This window comes from Neophocaena asiaeorientalis, unplaced genomic scaffold (genome assembly GCF_003031525.2).
Source record: "Neophocaena asiaeorientalis asiaeorientalis breed wild unplaced genomic scaffold, Neophocaena_asiaeorientalis_V1.1 scaffold82, whole genome shotgun sequence".
Lineage (NCBI taxonomy): Eukaryota > Metazoa > Chordata > Mammalia > Artiodactyla > Phocoenidae > Neophocaena > Neophocaena asiaeorientalis.
In genome coordinates this window covers 8,175,816-8,196,222 of record NW_020173068.1, presented here as the reverse complement: position 1 = coordinate 8,196,222, position 20,407 = coordinate 8,175,816, and the positions used below count along the sequence as shown (strand labels likewise).

The window sequence follows — 20,407 nt, the reverse complement described above, 5'->3', positions numbered from 1 at the left end:
GGGCCCGCGTATAAAAAAAAAAAAAAAAAAAAAAAAAAAGGCTAGGGGAGGAGTCTTATTGGCTTAGTATGGGACACGTGTGTGTGGGTCACATGCATATCCCTGGACTTCTCACTGTGGCCAGAGAGTGGGGTGTCTGAACTGGCCAAACCTGGACCCCTTCCTACCTGGACTAGAGAGTCCATGTTCTGAAGGTGTTCTGTTGCATGTGGGTTAAATAGTCATTCACTCTTTTTCTCCTCATTGTTAGCTAAGGCTGTGTGAAGAAGATACTGAAGTTGGCTTTAAAAAGACATATAGGAGGGCTTCCCTGGTGGCGCAGTGGTTGAGAGTCCGCCTGCCGATGCAGGGGACACGGGTTCATGACCCGGTCCGGGAAGATCCCACATGCTGCGGAGCAGCTGGGCCCGTGAGCCATGGCCGCTGAGCCTGTGCGTCCAGAGCCTGTGCTCCGCAACGGGAGAGGCCACAGCAGTGAGAGGCCCACGTACCACAAAAAACAAAAAAAAACAAACAAACAAAAACAAACACAAACAAAAAAAAAAAACAAAAAAAAAAGACATATAGGAAAAGATAGATTTTATGTTGACATACTGCAGAAGAAGCTTTCAAATGAAGAGCATGATTTGTAGGAAGTCTGAGCGTGTGGGTAGTTGAAAAGTAAAAGTTGATGTCTCAAAGAATAGTGATTTAACCAGGCTGAAAGATCTAAGAGGTGAGAGGGGAGAGAGCTGAGGCTAGAGTCAGGGAGAATGTATTATAGAACTTAAAGAAGGAAAATATGATTTACTCATAGGCAGAAAGGCTGAGTAATTGTGGAGGCAGATTCTTTTACTATGGGATTAAATGAAGTCGTGCAAATGAACTTTATACCACCACACAGGGGTAAGACAGTGGGGGCATTATATTAAAATTTCCTATGTAATAAATAACAGAAACTATGCCCAAGGCTCATACAGTAGCCTGCTTATTAGAAACAGAATAAAACTCATACTAATAAAGAATGTTGACATTTCCAAGAGTATGTTGTCCTACAAGTTTACCTAAACTGTTTCAGACTGGCCAGGGAGAGGAAGAAGCACTAATAGACGTGACGTGATTAAAATTTAACTACGTTCAGAGAGGTATGACAAGTCAGATTGCGTGATAACTCTGGTGATTGCACATTTAGCAGAAGGAAAAGGACTCAGAAAAAAAGGTGAACACTGATTATTATCAATTAATGGTAATATCCTAATCTCTCAACTACATCTTTGATTAAGAGGGAGAGGCAGTCTAAGATGGAGAAGTATGTTGTGGACCGATACGATTTCAGGTGGTTTTATAATCCTGGAGAATAAAGGATCATGTTTTAAAAGTGCATAGTCTTGGAGGTGGTAAGTAATCAGAGAGTGCTGGGAAAGATCTATGACCAGAGCCTATTGGACAGTTTCACTGTGCAGTCATACCCTCTAGAATGCTGGGGTGAAGGGTGAGGTAACTGGAGAAACAGCCTTTGCAGCAGCTGATAGTTGGCTAAAGCAGAAGGGTGGCAGCAGCATCACCCCTGGAGTGCCCTGACCACTGAATCAGCTCCATAGCCAAGGTCTCTGCACACTCATCTCCAGATAGAGACCTGTTCAAGCCATTCACATATAAGGTCACAAAGGATATATTTACAAATCCACATGGATGTGAGTGTCTCCTTTCTTTTTGTATTACTTTGAAAATGAAGAGAAACCATAAGAGATACTGACAGCCAAGGGTTGCTCCAAATAGGGCAACAGGATTGACAGATAGGGCCCAGGACTCTTGGCCTTTTGATACTTTGGTCACTACACAATTTGAGGGCGTATTATGGGGAGGTAGGGGCTAAGATCTCCCTAAAAAGTTGAAATTTTGTAAGCCAATTTTAACTCTGAATTTCATCCAGATTATGAAATGATGACAAAGTAGTGACTTTGCCCTGTTGCCTCATCTGCTTTTTTTTAAGGAATTCCTTAATTTTTATTATTTATTTATTTATTTATTGGCTGTGTTGGGTCTTCGTTTCTGTGTGTGGGCTTTCTCTAGTTGCGGTGAGCGGGGTCTGCTCTTCATCGCGGTGCGTGGGCCTCTCACTGTCACAGCCTCTCTTGTTGTGGAGCACAGGCTCCAGACATGCAGGCTCAGTAGTTGTGGCTCACGGGCCTAGTTGCTCCGCAGCATGTGGGATCTTCCCAGACCAGCGCTTGAACCCGTGTCCCCTGCATTAGCAGGCAGATTCTCAACCACTGCGCCACCAGGGAAGCCCGCCTCGTCTGTTTTTTAAATGTGTTCTCTCTCGCCCCATCTGTTTTATCTCCCTTTTCATCATCCTTCTGAACTTCCCTGACAGCTCACTATCCCCCTCCCTCCACTTGGCACCCTCCCTTTTCCTGCACACACTATCCCCATCAATTACCAGGTCTTAGGAGGTCCTGCTAACCCTAGGGCCAAAGTGTAAGTTGTTTTTTTTCCTCAGTTCTCCATATCACAGCTGAGACCAAGCCAGGATATTTATGCAAGACTCTCCTGAAGGCTTAGATATGACACAGGAAGGCTCCAGCAACTTGACTGTCAGGATGACAGATGGTTGCGCATTCTCTTCAATTTGGGTTCTCCTGTATTGTCACTCATCTGGCAGGGGCTGGTTTCTCCCTGTCTCCCTCTTTGCTCTTTCTTTCTCTCAAGAAGTGTAACGTGAGAGAGATCGAAGACTCCTTAAGTTCATTTTCGGAATATATCACCTCCCAGAAGGAATCAAGTCCTAACTTTAGTGTACATTCCTTCTCCAAGTTTTTATACTTTAAATATATGTATGTAGGGACTTCCCTGCTGGTACGGTGTTTAAGATTCCGAGCTCCCAATGCAGGGGCCTGGGTTCGATCCCTGGTCAGGGAACTAGATCCCACATGCATGCCGCAACTAAGAGTTTGCATTGCCACAACTAAGAGCCGGTGCAACTAAATAAATAAATATTTAATATATATATATGTATATATATATATATATATATATATATATATATGTAAACATGTACAGTCTGTATAGTGTTGCTTTTTAAAACTATCTACATACGTAAGTCATATATACAGATCCTTCTGCATTTCTACTCAGCGTTGGTTTTTCAAGATTTTCTCTGTGTATTAAGGCTTATAGTTCTAGTTCATTCATTTTTGTCTGCATCTCATTATATGAATGTCATAATTTGTCAGTTTCCTTACTGATGACTAATTAGACTACTTTCAATTTTTTGACATTATAAATAAGGCCTCAGTGTATATGTATATATATCTGCACATATCTTTTGTGTGTGAGTGTGTTTGAGAATCGCTTTAGATTATCCCTAAAAGTAAAATTGCTGTAGGGTAGACATCTTTTAACTTTACTAGAAATTACCAAATTTTTCTCCAGAGTAGTCGTTCCAGGTTACATGCCTACCAATAGTGTATGAAAGTTCTTATTTCTCTACATCTTGGCCAACACTTGGCATTATCTGACTTAAAAATTTTTGCCATTCTGGTATGTATGAAATTGCATCTCATTGAATTTAATTTGTACTTTCCTGACTGCTAACAGAGTTAATGTCTTCCTCTTCAATTTTCCATCACAGCATCCTATTTATTTCTTTCACAGCTCTGATCACAGGCTATTGTTATGGGTTGGTTGGTTTGTGTGTTTATTGTCAGCCTCCCTATGTAGAACGTAATCTCCGTGAGAGCATGGATCACATCTCTCTTGTTCACTGTTTTGTGCCCAGAGCTCAGTCCAGGGTCTGGTAGTAGGGCTTCACTAGATACGTAGTTGTTTAGGGAATGAGCCTGATGATGGTGGTGGAGGAGGGTCCTCAATAAGTGACATTACCACGTGAGAAATATTCATACAGCAACAGGAATTTATGTCTTTATATTCCTCCCATCCAAACCCTGTACTTTATTTCATAGCCAGTTCACAGTGCCTGATTCTCTCCTTCATTTCTTTTTTTTTTTTTTCTCCTTCATTTCTTATTCCCCCTTTTCAAGCCTTTGAAGAGGATGTAGCAAGCAGTAATAGAGGACAGCAGAAATATTGAATCACTTGTGGTTAGATTTACTAGAGAGATACCTGCTCTAGCTTGCAGCCCATGATTTGAGATATACTGACGTTCAATTAGTGTAAGATTGTTCTGTGCCCCACATGAGAGAAGGAACCAAGGCTCTGATGAGGTTCACTATTAGGTAAGAAATTAAGTTGGAAGTGCTTTGCCTTTGTTGCGATTCTTATTGACAGAGTTATTTTGTCTCAGCTACTGTAACACTTCCTGAGATAGGTACGGACTTTGTCAGCAAAAATTCACTAGGCTAGGTGTGATAATTCATTTTTAAGAAATATAGATGTTGAAGAAGACTAGAATAAATCTCAGTTACTTTTTCTAGAGTCTCTTTCTTTTCTACCCAACCACTCTTAGTGCTGGTCCCAGTAGCTCTGATTTCATCTTGTTCTAGCTTTATTCAGTTCCTGAGCTCTGCTCTGGCTGCATCTTAAATTTTACTCATTGCCTTGGTTAGGACCCTTTAGGATGCAGGGAACAAACCCACCCAAATAGCTTAAACCAGAGGCAATCCAGGGATGTCTCAGAACTTAACAGCACACACAACCGGAACCAGGAATTAAAGTGGTAGAAATGCCTACTGTAAGCTCGCAAGTTTACTTCTCTTTTCAAGAGAAGAACCAAGCTGAGGATGGAATCTCTTAGTCCCAATTACAGATTCTCAGGGAAGGATGCTGACCTAGCATGGACCAAATGCCCACGTGACTCCAGTGAGCCATGGCCATAAGGTTATAGTCTACAGACAAGGCGGCCAAGAGCCACTCCTGTACTGTATGGATGACACAGAAGGGCAGCTCCCAGGGAAGGGGAGAGATTCTAGGCAGATACACCCATAGGTGCTGTTGAAATGATCAGTTGTTGGACATGCATTTAGAGGCTCTGAAGCCTCTGCCTTTTTACCCAGCAGCTTCTTCACATCTTCTGCTTCCTTAACTTTCCTTTCCCCAGGTTTTACCTGGCTCCTCACTCAACTTGCTGATCTCCTTGCCATAGCCAGTTGCGAATATATTCTCAGCAGATCCCTGGCTTCCCCCACTTAAGAAAGTGAACTTTGTAGATAAGGTATATTTTTCCTTAGTTTGTTTGTTTATCAGAAAGGAATTAAAAAGTAGGAATATTCTGTATGATATAGCATCCGTCTAGTTGGCTTATAATTCAGCTATGATGTGTCCTGCCCCAGCTAGTGGGAAGCAGCAGTGAACTGGGTATTGTGAAACTTCAGTAACCTGGGAAGTCTATTCTGCCCTTGCTGAGACCTTTATGTTCTCTTGTTACAGGAACATGATATAGAAACAACTCACGGTATGGTCCACGTCACTATAAGAGGCCTACCGAAGGGAAACAGACCAGTTATTCTGACATACCATGACATTGGCCTCAATCGTATGTATTTGATTTTATACCTTCCCTATTTTATTGTAATACATAATCTTTGTATATTTTTTTAAAACACACAAGAAACCCCAGTATTCTGATAAACCATAGGTTTTCTCCTCTATACGTTAAGCTTCCCTCCTCATTGCTACATGTTAATGGCAGAATTAAAGTTCCTGGGAAGTATGCAGTTGAATGCGTTTTGGGGGATACTGGGATTATATCTCACTTTGTGTCATATCTGCTAAAGGACTGAAGATTATATGATGAACTGGTTAAGAAAGTAGAACTAAAATCAGGTTTTTTTAAAAAACAATCTGTGCTTTGGTTTTTTTCATAAACCAAATTTTCGGGTTAGAAAATTCAGAGCTTGAACTTAACTTTGTTGTGAGCTCTTCAATAAATTAGTAAAAGTATTCTTATTATAGCCTGTCATGAGTGACTTTAATTAATTTTTAACATCTTTATTGGAGTATAATTGCTTTACAATGGTGTGTTAGTTTCTGCTTTATAACAAAGTGAATCAGCTAGATGTATACATATATCCCCATATCTCTTCCCTCTTGCATCTCCCTCTATCCCACCCCTCTAGGTGGTCACAAAGCACCGAGCTGATCTCCCTGTGCTATGAGGCTGCTTCCCACTAGCCATCGATTTTACATTTGGTAGTGTATATATGTCCATGCCACTCTCTCACGTTGTTCCAGCTTACCCTTCCCCCTCCCCATGTCCTCAAGTCCATTCTCTAGTAGGTCTGCGTCTTTATTCCCGTCCTGACCCTAGGTTCTTCGTAACAATTTTTTTTTTTTTTAGATTCCATATATATGTGTTAGCATATGAGTGACTTTAAATGGACTTCTCTAGATGGTAATATAAGATTCTGGCCCTAGCCCCAGGCATACAGAGTCTACGTACATGTCTTTCCTTGCACGCTCCTCTGGCTTTCAGAGGTGGCCTGCATTTGAAGTTACAGTCTAGTGCTGGAGCTTTTGTTGCCTCTTTAGCATGAGAAGGAATTTAAGCAGTTCCACCAACAGGGTAGAAATTGAAGCAGAAACCCCTCCCTGCACCCCAGCAATGTTGTCAAGAGACACAGTCTTCCACATGGTGAATGTAAGCAGCCTAAGATACTCACTTTAGCTGGGTTCTTGGGATACGGTCAGTATCTCTCTGTTAGGTAGGGGAATAAGATGCATGAAAAATGACAGTATTATGGGTGTAAGATTGTCTTGTGAAACACCAGGATTGGTTTCCTCTTTGTAGACATTCTGTAGAATTGAGGATTAGTTATCCTTTTCAAGTTGTTAAGATGGCTGGTAGTCAGCCAGACACTTCACTTTAGTGAAACAGTGATTAAAAGGGGGTGAAAGAGGACGATGATGTGGAATTGATTGAGTAGAGGAAAATTGGGGAGAAACGGAGAGCTTGTGACTTACGAGTGTTTTGCTCTTGCAGATAAATCCTGTTTCAATGCATTCTTTAACTTTGAGGATATGCAGGAGATCACCCAGCACTTTGCTGTCTGTCATGTTGATGCCCCAGGCCAGCAGGAAGGTGCACCCTCTTTCCCAGCTGGGTAAGACCACAAGCAAGACCTTCTGGAAGACACGCACTCAGAGAGCAAACGGCTAAGCTCCAGCGGGAGCAGTAGCCATGTGCTTCCCTCCAAGCTGGTTTTAGCACAGCCTACAGGTTATACTTGTCAACCGACCATCTGCAGATTTTCTCTCCTTGTTCTGAGAGGACTGTCACGTACAGTCTAGTCACGAAAACTGCATGTTTTCCCATATCCAGGAATGGCCCTCCATGAATGGGAGCCAATCACAAGGCATTAGTGTCTGGAACACCCACTTCTCACTGTCTTTTAACTGTCTCCTTCCTCATCTATTTTAAATCTGTCATTTTTGTGTCCCTCCCTGAAACTCCAAACTACCTAGGCCCAAACTCAGGTCCCTCTGAGCTTCCTGGGAGCACCTCCCCACCCTTACCTTCAGTCTGGTGACAGGAATTTGAATATCAGTATAACCATTTATTTGGAGGAGCTGCCCTGTCAGCTAGAGGTGCATTTAACTGGACATGGACATGGAGCTCTCAGCCTCATCCTAAGCCTGCTTTGCATGGTGGAGCCACGGTCTCCCTGACTCTTCCCTGGACAGCATAATTATTGAGGAGACCTTGGAGGAGGAATGAAAGCACAAGCGGTGGAATGCTAATTCTTCCCCTCTCCCTTTACTCATCTCCAGAGCTGCCTTTGCCAGTGACTGCTGTGAAATGGACCATTGCAGTGTTAGAATCATAGCTAACACTTACCTAGTACTCAAACAGTATTCTTGACGCTGCATTGCATACTTTACATTTATTAACTCACTTAATCCTTACAACCCTATGGGATAGGTTTACTGTTATTCCCATTGTACAGGGGAGGATATTAAGGCCCAGAGATATTAAGTACCTTGGCCAAGCTTACATAACAAATAAGTAATAGAGCTGGGATTTTAACCCAGGCATTCTGGCTCCAGAATCTATGTTATTGACTATGTCCAAGCTATTCTGTCCCTTAAACACAAATTGGCCAGTGACCAGTTTATATCGAACAAGATTTAGATCCAGTTCCTTTTTTCTGTTTTACGTACAAATGGCTCAAGAGCACTCCAGTGCTTGAAGTGTTTCAAGCAGAGGCAGGCTGACTTCCCTGTCAAACGTAGAGCAGATCCTGCCCCATATGTAGGGGGTTGTCTGAAGATCCCTTCCATCTTTGATGCTGTAATTTCTATGGACACTTCCTACTTCTCTTGGATTCTTGGTCTGAGTCAGTTTTGGGCTTGCCTGACCATCTTAGGATCCAGTGGCTTAGATCATGAACCAAATTCAAAAGCAAATAATAAAGTAACCGGGTTATTCTAGGCCTAAGTAAAACAAGTCAGCCTCTATGATGAGCAGCCCAGGATTTGCGACTGTGCCTGGGCCCAGTAAAGCTTTGTTTACTTTTGCACTTAGCTGCCTAAACTTAAGCAGCAGACCAGGAGCAGTAGGTTGACTCTTACTGCTGGAAGTTTACTGAGCCTGAACCCCAAATGAAGTGGTTATTAGGGGTTTGGAAACACCCTGGAGAGAACCGTATTACCTGTTCTTTTCAAATGGCTTCCTCTCGTCCCAGAGATTGCTCTTCAGGTTATAGAAACACGTAGGAGTTTTTTTGTTTGTTTTTTACTTTCCTCTTAGTGTGGCAGTTGTAGAGAGTCACACAACATGCCACAGTCATTTCCGGGTACTACATCACCTCCTTTGAGCCTTTGGTAAAGGGAATGCTTTTATCTAAGAACCCTGTACTTTTTTAGCTGTTCTGGTGATTGGGAACTGTGAGTACCTTCTAATGTATGTAAGGAGGTATCCTTCTGGATTTCAGGTACCAGTATCCGACAATGGATGAGCTGGCCGAAATGCTGCCTCCTGTTCTCACCCACTTAAAGTAAGTTCATTCTGCAGTTCTTTCGCATGGTTTTTTTTTTTTGTTTTTTCGCACTTTCTACTATGTGTCTGATCTGGGGGATATGACGATGAGCAAAACAGTATCGTCACTACCCTCGTGGAGCGTGGAGCTTACATTTTGGTGTGGGAGATAATTGACAACAAGGAAGCAAACAAATAGTCACAACTTAAGTGCCATAGAAGAAGTCAGTGGGGATGTTGTGATAGAGGATAAGGGCAGGGTGTACATAGATAAGGCTAATGGAGGATTGCCTCTCTAAGAAGGAGTCCTTTAGATTGAGACCTGGAGGATAAAAAGGAGTTACCTAAACAGAGAGCCAGGACAAGAGGATTCCAGACAGAAGGAATATGTCCAAAAGGCCTGAGCCAAGTGAGCAAGTGGGAGAAAGGCACAGGGTGAAATCTGAGAAGTAGACAAGGACCAGATTGCACAGGTCTCACAGATCAGGTAAGAATTTGGGATTTTATTCAAAAGACAAAAAACACCGAAGGGTTTTAAGTGCTATCCAATTTAGTCTTTTAAAATGATCACTCTAGATATGTAAATTGCTCATCTGTAAAAGAATTTACATTTTTAAAAAGAAATTACTCCAGCTGTGGAGAGAATGGTTTAGAGAGGGGTAAAAGAGAAAAAGCAAGGGACCAGTTAAACTGTTAGAACAATCAGGCAAGTAAGTGATAATGATAGCTTGGTACTGGATACTGCCCAGGGGATGGAGTGGAGTAGGAGCAGGCAGATGGAAATACTTTGAAGGTAGATTTGCTGATGTGTTGGATGTGGAGGTATTAGGAGAGTGAGCTGTCAAGGATGACTCCCAGGTTTTAGTCATATTTCATTTAATCCGTAAAATCAACTTAGAAGTAGGTGGTCATATTCTTGTTTTATAGGTAGGGAACCCAGGCTCAGGAAGTTAAAGAAACCTGACCAAATTCTGCATCCAGTAAGCATCAGAGCCAGATTTGAACCCAAGTGCATTCTTTTCATTATGCCATCCTACCTCCAAATGAGTTAACCCTATCAATTGTTGGTGTGTCCCATTCACAGTCTGAAAAGCATCATTGGGGTTGGAGTTGGAGCTGGAGCTTACATCCTCAGCAGATTTGCAGTAAGTACATGGAGGATTAGTCTCAACACCCTTGAGGCACTGCCTAGGTCACAGCTCTTACTGCTGTGTTAAATGACAAGCAACTGTTGTGGGATCTTATGTCAGTTTTTCTATAAATTCTGTCAACAGATACAGGTTTGTATAAGGCCTTGCTTTGTACTTAAAGCACCTGAAGAATAACAAATGAGGGCAAGATATCATCAATAAAAATAATTCTCAGAGAATACTTACGGTGGAATTTCTTACAACCATTAAAATTTTGTAAGAAGAGCTTGTAATGATATGCAATTCACATACACCACAACCTTAACAAAAAGGTTAGAATACAGATGCACATAAAGTTTGTCATAGGCATAGGAAAGAACTGAAAGAAAACATGAAAATACTAACAGATTGATGTTGTGTGGTTAGATAATATGAGATTTTATTTTCTGCTTTTTATAATTTCTCTGTTTATCAAATTTTCTATAGTGAGCATAATCGGAGGGGGAAAAGTAAGCTGGAAAGTTTTTAGCTTACATAGAAATGTTCTTATTGATTTTTATTTAAGGAACTCTTTCCCAAATGCCTCCTGGGTGAAGGGCAGTCTTCTGGAGGGTGGTATCACCTATTCATGTGGTTTTAGAAAAAAACTTAAGAAGTTGCTACTGGGGACAAGGTGTATGAGTGTGAAATAGCCAGTCTAAGCCTCAGTAGCCCCTTATGCCCTGTAGTCCCAAGGGCACTGCCCCAGCAGGGGAGACCCACCATGAGCTAAACAACTGTAGAGGTACCAGGTGCCGTCCTCTCCTGTGGAAATAAAAACCGTCTCCCCTGTAGATCTTTGCCAGGCGAGATCATGTGATGGTAGTTTAGGAAGCTGGTTTTCCAGATGCTAAGCTAGATTTATAGAGCTACTTTTCTAAATATCCTCCCTAGCACCTCTCTGATCTTTCTTACTTTCAAATCTGAGGCATTGAGGCCTTGTAAGAGGTGACTAACCATGCTGCAGTATTTTTAGAAGAAGCTGAGAGTGGGGCTCTTGACTGTTGTCTTTGTCTTGTTTCAGCTCAGTCACCCAGAGCTCGTGGAAGGTCTCGTGCTCATTAACGTTGACCCTTGTGCCAAAGGCTGGATTGACTGGGCAGCTTCCAAAGTAAGACCAGTGTCCATTGGCTCATCTCTTGGTCCCTTCTCAAAATGGCTTATCTGGTTTTTATTTTTTCATTCATACAGTCAAGGGCAAGAAGTTTTAAGTATACAGCTTGATGAATGTTTACACATGTAATCACCACTTAGTCAATATACAGAATATTTCCAGCTCTGTGCTTAATACTTCCTCCCTTTCCCAGAAGTAACTGTTATTCTGACTTCTACCACCATAGATTGGTTTTATATATTCTTAAACTTCGTATCCTTGGAATAATAGAATATATATTCTTGTGTATCTTGCTTCTTTGATTCATCATTGTCTGTGAGTCTCAGTCACAGATGGAATACTATGCAACCAAAAACTTACGGGGTTTTTTTGGTTATTTAAGGAAATGTGAAAATTCTCATGTTTAAAAAAACAAATAATAAAATTTTGTTAAATATGTATATGCATTTATAAGGAAAATAATTTGCTACGGGTAGTTACATCTTTGGCTGGTAGCATTACAGATGATTCTTATTTTTATTTTATGTATTCTATGTTTTCCTAATTTTCTATGAGAAACATGTATTACTTTCATAGTTACTTTGAAATATTAAACTATTCCGCCTGCCAGCAGACCAGATTCTAAAAAGTTTATCCATTCCTCCCCACATTTAACTTCTGGAGAAATGATGTATTTCCTAGCTTTGGATGAAATATATTAACAGTGCTATTGCCAGATGCTATGGAAATTCTTTCTTACAACCTGACTTATTTAAAATTTGTTTTAATTCCCATCTAGGATGTGGGTACATTAAAACTTACCTGAACACTCTTCATAACATGATACAACCTCGTAAAAATTCTTATAAAGCTGTAGAATGACCTTATGAGTATTAAACATGAAATGAAATAGGTTATTAATCCTTATTATCTTTAATGTATAACCTGTGGATCACTGATAACCCATGTGAAGATTTCTGGGCTTCTTTCTTCCTTAATCTTTCTGGGACTACATGACCCTGCTCCACCCATATCCACATCTGTCCCCCTGATTTCCTCTTGTCCATCTCCACCCCCAACTCAGTACTTCACCTCTGATCCAAGTCAGCAGTAGGAATTGAGCATAAAAGCAACAAAGAAGGAAGGCTTAAGGGAATCAGCAACATAATTTGAGATGGAAATTTTTCTGAAAATAGACTAACAGTCTGTAGATTTACACAGATTGATGCATTTATTAGACTGTGATGTGCATAGTTTTGAAATGGGAAAAATTAGGAGAAAAATGTTCAAAATGCAAGAACATTCTGTAAACATAGCAGTTTCCTCCCACTACTTGAAATGAAGATAGCAAAACTAAAAGAAAGAAAAAAATCGTTTTTTCTTTTGGATGGCTTGGGAGTAGTTGTAAGTCGTTCCTTATTAACTGTAAACCCAGTGTAACTGCAGAAATACAGGCAGGAATGAAGCAGCTAATAGCTGTGAGTTCTCGGTCCCACGTTTTCCAAGAAGCAATGGCAGCATTTCTTCTAGCCACCTATTTCAAAGCAGGCTACATTATTACCCTGGAAGGAAAACTTTTCTTTTTTTTCTGACTTGTTTCTTGTTCTCGGGTTTCCTGGGACCACCAACTCATGAAAATGTGTGACACTGAGTTGTGTTGTTTATTTGTTGAAGGATAACATATATACAAGAAAGTGCACCAGTGAAGTGGGCAGCTTGATACATTTTTACCCATGCTAACTCCCTTGACATGAAGTTTTTATCTTTCTAGCTCTCGGGCTTGACAACCAATGTTGTGGACATAATTTTGGCTCATCACTTTGGGCAGGTAAGTGCCTGTGCCAGCCAGGAGAGGGGTGTGTTTACTGGCTTGTGTGCAAAGTCTTACTCACCTCAGGAAAGAAGGGGTGCCCCAGAACTCACCTGATCCCAGTGGGTTACCACTTTCAGTGCCGTGTGAGATGCACGTGGCCCAGCAAAGGCCAGTCTTAGGGGAGAGGCATGAACTCAGTGCCACGTGGCTCTTGGCATTTGGAGAGAGGAGAGAAGGCAGCCCCCACCGCCCACCTGTTCCCTGTGAGCAGATGCCATCTGTGCATGTTTGACAACATCATGTGCGTCACCAAGCATCTCTGGAGCCAAATGAGGGAAGGGCTTTACAGAAATAGAAGTTTCAGAGAAAAAGAAACCAAGAATGTCAGTGCTGAAAGAACCTTAGAGATTATCTTGTTCAAACCCCATTTCTTACTGGTGAGGAAACAAGTCCACGGAGGAAATGACAATTATATGGATAATTGTTACGTGAAAGAGGGGATCCCAGTCCTCTTTTCAGAGAGAAAGTGAGTTGGATAACAGAAGTCTTACACCAATTACAATGTGTGTTTTCTCCTACACCACCAAACAATTCTCAGACACCAGCTGGGTGTCCTGCAGTTCAGCTCAATGATTTCACTGTCTACCTGGAGATAGGTCAGATCCAGAAGATGAGGGCTCGGCCCTAACCACCAGGCCACCACCACTGCTCCCGCTTCCCCCACTTCAGCCACCAGTTGCCACTCCAGGTTGTCACCTGTGCTTCTGACCAACCAGCTATATAGACCAGAGATTCCAACGGCCCCCTCCTTGGGTTCAGTTAATTTGCTGGAGTGGCTCAGCAGAACTCAGAGAAACATTGTACTTACTAGATTACGGGTTTATTATAAAAGGACATATGACTCAGGAACAGCCAGATGAAAGAGGTGCATAGGGCAAGTCATATGGAAAGGGGCACGGAGCTCCCATGCCCTCTAGGGTGCACCAGTCTCCCAGAACCTCCACGCCTTCACCAACCCGGAAGCTCTGCCACTCCCGTCCTTTTGGGGTTTTATGGAGGCTTCATTACAGAGGCATGATTATGTGGCAATCAATTCAATGGCCAGCTCCTCTCCCCTCCCCGGAGGTGGGGACTGGGTGGGATTGAAAGTTCCCACCCTCTGCTCACAGGGGCTGGTTCCACCTAGAAGTTACTTAGGGGCTTTCCTAAAATCACGTCATCAACAAAAAAAGATACCTTTATCAATCTCATCAGTTTGGAAATTCCAAGCATTTTAGGAGCTCTGTGCCAGGAGTGGATGAAGACCAGACACATATTTCTTTCTTTTTTTTTTTTTTTTTTTTTTTGGGGAGCGGGCGCCCTCCCTGTTGTGGCCCTTTTTTTTTTTTGTGGTACGTGGGCCTCTCACTGTTGTGGCCTCTCCCGTTGCAGAGCATAGGCTCTGGACGTGCAGGCTCAGCGGCCATGGCTCACGGGCCCAGCCGCTCCGTGGCATGTGGGATCTTCCCAGACCGGGGCACGAACCTGTGTCCCCTGCATCAGCAGGTGGACTCTCAACAACTGCGCCACCAGGGAAGCCCCAGACACATATTTCTTATTATAAATCACAACATCACAGATGACCTATGAAGAAGGAATAAATGAGTAATGAGTTTGGAGAGCTGTGAGGTATCTGGAGTTGGGGAGATGAAAACAATATAAATAGGAGTAATGCGGGCTCAGCTGTCGTCTCTGTACTGAAGGAAAATGGTTGGTGGGGAAAAAATTAGCATTTACTGAGTACTCATTCTCTGTAAAGCACTTTGACCAGTACTTTTAGGTACAAAATCAGTTATTTTTCATGTGGTTCTATTAGACTTACTTTAAAATGGAGGAACTAAGGGCCAGAGAGGCAGCATAACTTGCCGCCATTGTCCAGATAGCAAGTGGTTTGAATCCAGGTCAAGCTAACTCCAGAGCCCATAGTTTTTTTCTTTCATTGAGATTTTATTTTATCAAAGGTACAAATTCATACATATTTTAGAGTAGAGAAGTTCTGCAGGGCTTATTACAAAGAATCTGCCACTCACCCTATTTCCTTCTTCTTAGATTAATTCTTTTAGCTGATTCTTTTGGGGTTTGCCTCTTTAATTATTTACTTGCATATAGTAAAGGACACAAATCATAAGTGCATCTCAGTGACCTTTTATATTACATACATATACTCCTTTGTAACCACCACCAAATCAAGATACAGAACATTTCCATCATCCCCATAAGTTTCCCTCATGCCCTTTCCTAATCGCTATAATCCCCCTCCCCAAACAAGGTATTCACTATTCTGTCACCTCTATACATTATCTTGCCTGTTCTTAAACTTTATATAAACGTAATTACAGTGTACACTCTTCTGGGTCCGGCTTCTTTTACTCGGTATATAGTCTTTGAGATTCAGCCATGTCATTCTATGTATCAGTAGTTCATTCTTTTATTCTGTGTAGCAGTCCATTGTTATATACAATGAATGTTCCTATGAACATTTGGGTTGTTTCCAATCTTCTGTTTTTGTTTTACTATTATATTTATTTATTATTATTTTTTTAATTTTATTTATTTATTTTTGGCTGTGTTGGGTCTTCATTGCTGCACGTGGGCTTTCTGTAGTTGGGGCGAGCAGGGGCTACTATTCATTGCGATGCGTGGCTTTCTCACTGTGGTGGCTTCTCTTCTTAGAGCATGGGCTCTAGGCACGTGGGCTTCAGTAGTTGTGGCACGAGGGCTCAGTAATTGTGGCTTGCGGGCTCTAGAGCGCAGGCTCAGTAGTTGTGGCACACGGGCTTAGTTGCTCCGCGGCATGTGGGATCTTGGACCAGGGATCGAACCTGTGTCACCTGCATTGGCAGACAGATTCTTATCCGCTGGGCCACCAGGGAAGCCCTGTTTTACTATTATAAATAAAGCTTCTATGAACATTCTTTTTTTTTTTTAATATTTATTTATTTGGTTGCACTGGGTCTTAGTTGTGGCAGGCGGGCTCCTTCGTTGTGGCATGCAAACTCTTAGTTGCGACATGCATGTGGGATCTAGTTCCCTGACCAGGGATCAAACCCAGGCCCCCTGCATTGGGAGCACAGTCTTACCCACTGCACCACCAGGGAAGTCTCCTATGAACATTTTTATATGTGTCTTTTTGGATATATGCTTCCATGTCTCTAAATATGCATATATTTCCACTTGTTGATTTTTCATTTGTGGGCATTATCTGTTGGCATTCCATTATGAAAGATGATTTCTCTCATATACATATACACACCGACCCCATGACACATGTTTGTGTTTTCCACTGCTCTATCCTCCCAATATAATGTAATTTGGTTTAGATCAATTTCCAGCATTTACACTAGCATATAAATGTTATTCAGAGCTGAGCCATGACAGATTTCTTTTTCTGTACATTTCCCCTTTACCAAGTGACAGTGTTAGAATTTTTAAGTAAGGACCACTGGGGGGACACTACAAGGTGATAGTGGCAGGAAGGCACTTCCTTTCCTTTTTAAAAAAAATTTAAGACTTCCCTGGTGGCGCAGTGGTTAAGAATCTGCCTGCCAATGCAGGGGACATGGGTTTGAGCCCTGGTCTGCGAAGATCCCACATGCCTCGGAGCAGCTAAGCCTGTGTTCTACAACTACTGAGCCCACGCACCTAGAGCCGGTGCTCTGCAACAAGAGAAGCCACCACAATGAGAAGCCCCCACACTGCAATGAAGAGTAGCCCCCGCTTGCCGCAACTAGAGAAAGCCCGCGCACAGCAACGAAGACCCAACACAGCCAAAAATAAATTAAAAAAAAAAAAAAATTTAGCCCAAGAATCAGGGCTTGCCACACAGAAGGCCTGGTGACACTCATCTCAGCAGTCTTTAGGTCACACTTTCTCCATCCTGTGGGCTGTTTCCAGGGTCCAGTCAGGAGACAGAAACCACACACTTCGAGTTGAGAAAATTTAACATAAAATATTGTTAACTAGTAGAAGGCTGCTTACTTCTCAAAGAGGTGAAAGAGGACTCTCAGGTGTCCAAAAGTAGCTGGTGGAAACCAGCAGCTACTCCTAGGCAGAGTGCATGTGGACACTCAGGGAACTAATGACTTAGTTGGGCCCACCCCCACCAAGCATGAGAGTCATGCCTCTTCAAGGAAGGTAAGGTTTCCACAGAAAGTACAACCGGCCAGGAGTGAAAAAACCTGCCAGAGGGTGAGGGCCGTAACTGGTCCATAGAGCCACTCACCAGATGAGGGAGACATTTGTCTAAAATAAGGTCTGAACAGCTGCAGAAGCTCCAGAAGCTGCAGCCGGATGGGGGAGAACCTGGGCCTAGGGTGCAGCTACAGCTTTTCTACGAGAATTCCTGATACCTTGAGCCAGGGCTCCTGTGCTAAATTTTAAAAAGGGACTGGCAAACGGAAAATGTTTATGCATTCTAGCTCCAGTACAACAAAGAACAGTGGATCTGAGGCTGAGGATAACTGGCACAGGTTCTTTGCCCGATGGCTAGTGATCCCTGTCTGTCCGAATTTTATAAGGGTGGATCACTGAAAGGCCTGTGTGTACCAGGTGAGGCTTATCCCTTGGGTGATTAGACTGGGCCATTTCCTTGGGGAGCCCCTGATGTCAGCAGCTTTAGGTCTTTTCTCTGGGACTGGTCAGATTCCCCAGATAAGCTTTGAGGTTACACACCAGACACTAATGTTAGTATTCTTGGAGCCAAGTTCAGAAAAAGACCGAGAGCCTCAACATTCAGGCTTTAAACTTTCACTTTTCAGTATGGTGGGCCTGTGGTCTTCCAGATCAAAGACCTTGTGTTTTATCGTTTCCAGAGAATAGACCTTCAGTCTTCTTCTGATGTGGGAAAAGGGAAGTCCCCCAGAATGCAGGGGAGGGATCTGGAGCTCCGGCTGCTTTATGCTTTGTTCCCATTGGACCACAGGTGCAGATAATTAGAATGATCATAGTCTTTGGTTTGTAATACACCCTCATCATTCATTGGTCCATGCACATAACCCACTTTTATTTAGTTAATTAGCTAGTTATTTTTAATAATGTAATAAGCACCCAAGATACTACCACCCAAAGCAAAAGCTAGGGTTTGACAGTAACCTGCATCTAACCAAATGATACTCTGAATTAACCTGTCCCCCTTCTTTTCTCACCCTCAGGAAACTATCATCTTTTATCAGTCCTTTGTTTTCCTTTATGATAGTCTTACTGAATTTATATGTATTCTTTTACATTATGTGCATATTTCTAATTATAAAAGGATATTATGCTGATGTAATTTGGGGAACTTTTTTCACTTAAAATTGCCAAGATTGGGCTTCCCTGGTGGCGCAGTGGTTGAGAGTCCGCCTGCTGATGCAGGGGACACAGGTTCGTGCCCTGGTCCGGGAAGATCCCACATGTCATGGAGCGGCTAAGCCCGTGAGCCATGGCCGCTGAGCCTGTTCTCCGCAACGGGAAAGGCCACAGCAGTGAGAGGCCCGCGTACTGCAAAAAAAAAAAAAAAAAATTTCCAAGATTTATCCACATTACTGCTGGATGACTGTGAACAGTTTTGTATATGCTTCCTACTTTATTCGTACACAAGTCCATCTTGGGTTTAAGTTTAGGAGTGGAATTGCTGGGTCTTAAGTGTTCATATGCCATAAAGTTCACACTTTTAAGGTTTAGTGGTTTTTAGTATATTTATGGAATTGTGTAACATTGCACTATCTCATTTCAGAACATTTCCATCACCCCCAAAACAAACACCATACCTCTTAACAGTCACTCCCTGTTCTCCTTCCCCCTGTACCTGGCAACCACTATCCTACTTTCAGTCTCTGTGGATTTGCCTATTCTGGACATTTCTTAAATGGAATCATATAATATGTGGCATTTGTGTCTGACTTCTTTCACTTAGCATGTTTTTGAAGTTCATCCGTGTTACATCATGTAGCAATACTTCATTCCTTTTTATGGCTGAATAATATTTCAGTGTATGGGTATACCACATTTAGTTTATTAGTTGATGGACATTTAGGTGTTTTCCACCTTTGGGCTATTATGAAAAATGTTGCTATGAACATTCATATACCACTTTTTACATGGACATATGTTTTCAGTTTTCTTGAGTATATACCTAAGAATGGAATTGCTGGGTCACATGGTAGCTGTGTTTAACATTTTGAGAAACTGCCAGACTGTTTTCCAAAACGGCTGCACCATTTACAGTCATACCAGCAAAGCATGAGAGTTCCAGCTTCTCCATGTCCTTGCCAACATTTGATGTTGTCTGTCTTTTTGATTATAGCCATCCTAGTGGGTGTGAATTAGCGTCTCATTATGGTTTTGATTTGCATTTGTTTATCTTCTTTGGAGAAGTGTCTATTAAAACCTTTTACCCATTTTTTAGTTGGGTTATTTATCATTTTATTATCAAGTTGAAGATTTCTTTATATGTTCTTGATACAGATCTTTAGATATATGAAATGCAAATATTTTCTTGCATTTTGTGGGTTGTCTTTAACTTTCTTGATGGTGTCCTTTGAAGCACAAAAGTTTTTATTTATTTTTGTTTGTTTAACCTGATGAAAGCATCTTTATTTGTTTTGTTTACATTTTATTGAGGTATAGTGTTGATTTACAATGTTGTGGTAGTTTCAGGTGTACAGCAAAGTGAGTCTGTTATACATATATCCACTCTTTTTTAGATTCTTTTCCCATATAGGCCATTACAGAGTATTGAGCAGAGTTCCCTGAGCTATATAGTAGGTCCTTATTAGTTATCTATTTTATATGTAGTACTGCGTATGTGTCAATCCCAGTCTTCCACTTTATTCCTCCCCCCACTTATCCCCCCAGTAACCATAAGTTTATTTTCTACATGAAGCACAAAAGTTTTAATTTTGATGAAATCCAATCTATTTTTCCTTTTGTTGCTTGCACTTTTGGTGTCATATCTAAGAAACCATTGCTTAATCCAAAGTCATGAAGATTTACTCCTATCTTTTCTCGTAAGATTTTTATAGTTTTAGCTCTTAACATTTAGGTCTGTGGTCTATTTTGAGCTAATTGTTTGTACATGGTGTGAGGTTGGAGTACCAGTTCATTCTTTTATATGTGAAAATCCAGTTGTCCCAGTACCATTTTAAAAAAGACTTTTCTTTGTCCAGTGAATTGTCTGGGCTCCCTTGTTGAAAACCAGTTGACCATAAATGTAAGGGTTTCTTTTGGAAGACTCATTTTTATCCTATTGCTATTTGTCTAGCCTTATGCCAGTATCACAGTGTCTTGATTACTGTATCTTTGTAGTAAGATTTGAAATAGGGAAGCGTGAGTTCCTCCAACTTTGTTCTTTATCAAGATTGTTTTGGCTGTTAAGGATTCCTTCCGTTTCCATATGAATT

General features: G+C 41.7%; 1 protein-coding gene across 3 annotated transcripts in view; it reads left to right on the top strand.

The window, feature by feature from the left end:
- NDRG3 (NDRG family member 3) overlaps positions 1-20,407 on the top strand; it is a 77,494-nt gene that overhangs the window by 38,485 nt on the left and 18,602 nt on the right. For all 3 annotated transcript variants that reach the window (XM_024743162.1, XM_024743165.1, XM_024743163.1), the window contains 6 exons: positions 5,368-5,473; positions 6,920-7,040; positions 8,871-8,933; positions 9,999-10,059; positions 11,108-11,194; positions 12,948-13,004. In XM_024743162.1, the coding sequence (XP_024598930.1) occupies positions 5,368-5,473; positions 6,920-7,040; positions 8,871-8,933; positions 9,999-10,059; positions 11,108-11,194; positions 12,948-13,004 (495 nt within the window). The remainder of the gene's footprint in view (positions 1-5,367; positions 5,474-6,919; positions 7,041-8,870; positions 8,934-9,998; positions 10,060-11,107; positions 11,195-12,947; positions 13,005-20,407) is intronic.